The sequence below is a fragment of the Eurypyga helias genome, unplaced genomic scaffold (assembly GCF_000690775.1).
Source record: "Eurypyga helias isolate BGI_N326 unplaced genomic scaffold, ASM69077v1 scaffold38484, whole genome shotgun sequence".
NCBI lineage: Eukaryota > Metazoa > Chordata > Aves > Eurypygiformes > Eurypygidae > Eurypyga > Eurypyga helias.
The window spans coordinates 1-4,520 of NW_010248791.1; the positions used below are offsets into that span (position 1 = coordinate 1).

At 58.0% G+C, this 4,520-nt stretch overlaps 1 protein-coding gene across 1 annotated transcript; it reads right to left on the reverse strand.

Moving 5' to 3' along the window:
* Positions 1–2,592: 2,592 nt before the first annotated feature.
* ATF4 (activating transcription factor 4) lies at positions 2,593–4,331 on the reverse strand. Its single transcript, XM_010151180.1, has 2 exons — positions 4,004–4,331; positions 2,593–3,515 (listed from the first exon to the last, which is right to left on the reverse strand). Exons 1-2 carry the CDS (start codon positions 4,218–4,220, stop codon positions 2,668–2,670), a joined length of 1,065 nt encoding a protein of 354 aa, XP_010149482.1. The 5' UTR covers positions 4,221–4,331; the 3' UTR covers positions 2,593–2,667.
* Between the last annotated feature and the right edge of the window lie 189 nt (positions 4,332–4,520).

Consider the following 4,520-nt stretch of genomic DNA (forward strand, 5'->3'; position numbering starts at 1 on the left):
AAAAAAAAAAGTGTGCACAAGATGGAAATTGTGCTTACAGGAAGGACCATACAGATCCTGCTGTTTCCGAAGGCCTAAGCTTACAGGAAGATGAAAGGAACTGGTACCGCTGTGTGAAACGGTTTCCATCAGAACAATCCACACCTCCGTCCTGCCAGCCCGGCTCAGCGGCGCTGAGGGAGCATTCCTCTCCCAAAGGGCAGCCTGTCCTTGCAGCCATTCCCGGGCTTTCCACCAGGGCAAAAGCTCTTAGGGAGATTTTATCCTCATTCTTCCCTCCCTCTCCCAAGCTGCAGCTGGGGAGGAGTTTTTGCAAGCGCCCTGCAACGGCGCATCTGGTTCTCTGCACGGGCGTGCCAAGAAGCCGTCGGCAGCAGCGGTTCCCTCCGTTTGCAGCGCAACGCACCCGGGTCTGCCTGCCGGCAGGGCAGAAGGACACGTAGCCACGGACACCGTGGGGAAGGGTCCCCATGTTGCCAGAGCAGCCCTGCGAGCAGTGAACCAGGAGTTGCTGGGCTGCATACAGGAATATCGGATTCCGGCTCACCAGGCCGTGCAGTCGGCTGAGGGATCGGCTGCCTGAGGGTCATGCGCACCACTGCCCTGAACTCAGAGGGAAAATAGCCGGGACACAAATCCCATCAGCTGTGCTGGGCTCCTGCGGGGTGCCCGACACAACGGGCACCGACACCAGTCGGAGATATGTGCTCCCGAGGGCTCTGTAGCCAGGATCACGGATTTAGTGGCCGGCACACGCTGCTGCCTCTGCCTGCGGAGCACAGCCCTCGACGTTCAGTCGGTCAGGGGCAGCTCACCCAGAGCCCTGCCACGGGGTGAGGGATAAACGCAGCCCATCTCCCCGAGATCTGGGCTGCAAAGCTCACCTACAGCCAGGCCTAGCACAGCATGCAACCACTCCAAGGGAAGCGGAAGTGGCTGCCTCCTGCCTGGAAAAGGGGATGAGCCTGGGGAGGAGAGGGTTTTGCCCTGCATGGAAGAGCCGCTTGCCACGATTCCCATGGCTCAGCACAGGCACCTCAGGGGCGGATCTGACCCAAGGACAGGCCTGTCCTGCCTCCCCTCATCCCCACCCCAGCCCCACTGAGCCCAACAGAACCTATCACACCACTTCACCTCCCACAGCAGACCCATCCCTCACCCGGGTGTGCGGTGACATTCAGAGGGTGGCCAGCGTCTGGGAGGCAAGCGACAGGACTGAGGAGTCCAGCCCAAGACCACGCGAGCTGCAAGGAAAGACCATGCGAGCTGCAAGGCACTCACTGGCTTGGGAAAGCCACAGCTCAGGCCTGCTCCCACAGGGCCATGTGCTCTAGCTGCAACACCACTCGGGGCGCTGGGGGTGGTTAACGCTCCTCGCAGGAGCCCGCACACGGCTAGTGTGGGGCTGCCCCGGGGGGAAGGTTGCCAACACACTGCTGTTTCAGCTGTTGCCAAGCAATATTTATATTAAGCCAAGGACTCTCCCAGTTTCTCTTACTGCCCCACTGCTCCCCCACAGGAGGCTGGGAGGGGACACAGCCAGGACAGCTGACCCAGACTGACCAAAGGGACATGCCATGCCACAGGGTGTCACACTCAGTACCCCAGTTGGGGGGAGCTGCCAGTGGGCTCTGGCTCTGCCTGGGCACCAGTTGGGTACGTCAGTGGGTTGTGCAGTTTTTTTTCCCTATTATTTCATTCCATAGTCATAGGAATTTCATTACATATTATTACTAGTGTCATTACTTTATTTGTTGTCCATTACTAACCTGTTCTTGTCTCAACCCAGGCGTTTTACCTTTTCCCCCACCCCGTGGGGGCAGCAAGCACCCACGTGGCACTTAACTGCCGACTGGGGTCAAACCACACCGCCCTGTCCCCAAGCCCTCGCTGCACACACAGGCAGGGCAGGGCGCCACCGAGGGCCTGGCCACTCACCAGCAGCTGCCCCCTGGAAGGGCTTTGGGCCACAGGTCCCAGGCATGTGGCAGGTATCCTGTGTCAGAGCAGCCAACGGCTCCAGCGGAGCGCAGTCCCAGGGAGGCCACGTCAGAAACCAGGAGCTGCACAGGACTGCAATCAGAAGGGCAACTCCCTTTATAAGTACCATCAGGGACCTTTTCATGCTCCAGCACCGGCTGAGGCCATGCCCAAGGCCAGTGCATCACACGAGCTGGGGTGGGGCAGGCAGCTGTCTGAGCTGAGCAGCTAACTGGGTCATGTCCATGCAACTGGGAAGGGATCTTCACAGCCACATGGCAAAGCCTCTCCAGCAGGCTAAACCAGGATTAGGGGCTGCTAAATCCGGGTGACAGTGGCTTAAAAAACCCCACCCACAGAGAGTGACTGAAAATGGCACATCCCAAACCCTGGTGCTGGAGCAGGGCAGCAGCAAAGACATTCCAGGGGAACACTGCAGGGGCCAGCCTGCAGCCCCCTGCCAGCCACCCCATCCCACCCCACAGCACTGGCCATGCCTCAGGACTCCTGCAGACCAACTCACCCCCGCCCCGGCTCCAAGGGTCACACTGGTACTCACACCTGCCTGCTCCTGACAGGAACCCAGTTACAGTCCACAGGAACTCCCGTTTCCTACAAAATAATTTATTAGGCAGCAATACACAGCTCCAGCAGCAAGCTATATACACGCACACCCTGCCCGCTGCCCTACTCGGGGGCTCTAGCCCTTTTGCCCTTGGCCCTGCGCACCTCTTCGATCAGATCTTTCAGGTACTGGATTTCCTTACTGAGGGAATCCGCCTTCTCTTTCAGGGCCTGGTTCTTCTGCTCCAAGTCCCTGCACTCCCCCGACAGCGCCTCCTGCTCCGCCCTCTTCTTCTGCCGGTATCGCGTGGCAGCCGTTTTGTTCTGCTCCATCTTCTTCAGCTTCTTGTCCATTTTCTTTTCTCCTTTCACCTTGGCCGACACCGCCTTCTCCGCGGGCTGATCATAGGGCTTGGGGCGCGCGGAGCCACAGCTGGCCTCTGCGGGGAACTGGTGGTCATTGGGGGATCCCACCGGGTTGGGGGGACTATGCTGGGGCGTTCCCAGGTAGGAGTCGGGACTCATGCATATTCCGCTATCATCCGAGTGGTTCTCCTCCTCTTTCTCGGGCTTGGTGATCACTACCACGAAGGTGGGGCCCTCCTGTTTCCTTTCTCCTTCCAGAACATCCACCTCACTACCTAGTTCTAAACTGAAGGAATGGTCTGGAGTGGAGGTCAGAGACCCCGGGGAGAGGGGGAAAGACCAAAGGGAGGCCAACGGGGCCATTGGATCTGCTCCAGTTGGGGATTCGGGGAGATGGGTGATTAGGTCAGTTATCAGCGGAGGGTCTTTGTGGTGGAATTCCTGGATGGTAGGGTTAAATAGGAGATCACACGTGTCTTCCAACGTGGCCATCAGCTCGTCTGGTGAGACGGTGGCTTCCAGATGTTCCCCTAACAGGGCATCAAAATCAAATTCCTTCAGATCCATCTTCTCCACCATCCACTCCATGCCAGAGAAGGCATCCTCTGCGTGACAGAAACAAGAACCGTTTCAGTAAACCAGCAGCCAACGCCATTCACACATCTCAATCATCTACAAATCACCCATCTGAGAGTCCTCTAGGACAACTCCCTGTCAGTACGAAGACAGACAACCCCTGGGAAAACCTGCCACCAGGACTGCGGGGTGCCACGTAATCCAGCTGCTGTTCCCACATCCCGCCCCTCTTCTCCGACACCGAACAACCCAGGGCCACCCAAAACACACAGCCATGCCCACGTCCTGTGACCTCTGCTGGGGAGCAGCACCATAATGATGTTACTAAAGGGGCAACGAGCATCACTTCACCCAACACCACCCCAGCAATTCCCACACAGCACACACTTTCCACGTGTGGGAGGTTACCTTCGCGTTTACATAAACCTGCCCGTTTTATTCTTCAAACCAGCGCGCTATTAAATGTATTACGTGTCACTGTAATTGATGCCCTTTATGCCAACAGACATTCTCTTACCCTGGCTGCTATCTATGGTGTTGCCTAAACTGCCCACAGCAAGCCAATTGGAGGAGACTGCCTTAGCCTTGTCGCTGGAGAACCCATGCGAACCGAGGGGCTCGGCCACCTCCAGGTAGTCATCTAGGAGTCCCAGACCTTCCTCAGCCACCGAACACGGCTGGCTGAAGGGGGATAACGAATCCCCCAACAGCATCTCGCTGTTCAAGAGGCTCATCTTCGTCGCTTTTTAATGCTCTGATGTCGAAGGATGCGGACAAGTAGAGGGTGTTTTTGTCGACTACAGCAATGCTGCTGTGCGATGCCTTGAAAAACCTGCGAACAGAACGGCAGTTAGTCGGTGCTGGTTCAGACAGCACGGCAGCTTCAACAGCAGGGCCGCTTCAGGGAGCGCGGCGGTACGTGCGGACCATTCTCCGTACCTCTCCATTCTCGGGGCTGCTCCTCGCCTGCGCTGGGAACAGCTTTCCCCCCGTCGCTGCTCCCGGCGGGAGAACCGGCCGCGCCGCTCCGCTCC

Bases quoted from the DNA above. Each gene is read 5' to 3' on its own strand.
- ATF4 (XM_010151180.1), bottom strand. From the start codon at position 4,220: ATGAGCCTCTTGAACAGCGAGATGCTGTTGGGGGATTCGTTATCCCCC. The intron at 3,516-4,003 runs GTAAGAGAATGT...TCTGTCACGCAG, and splicing joins CACCATAGATAGCAGCCAGG to AGGATGCCTTCTCTGGCATG.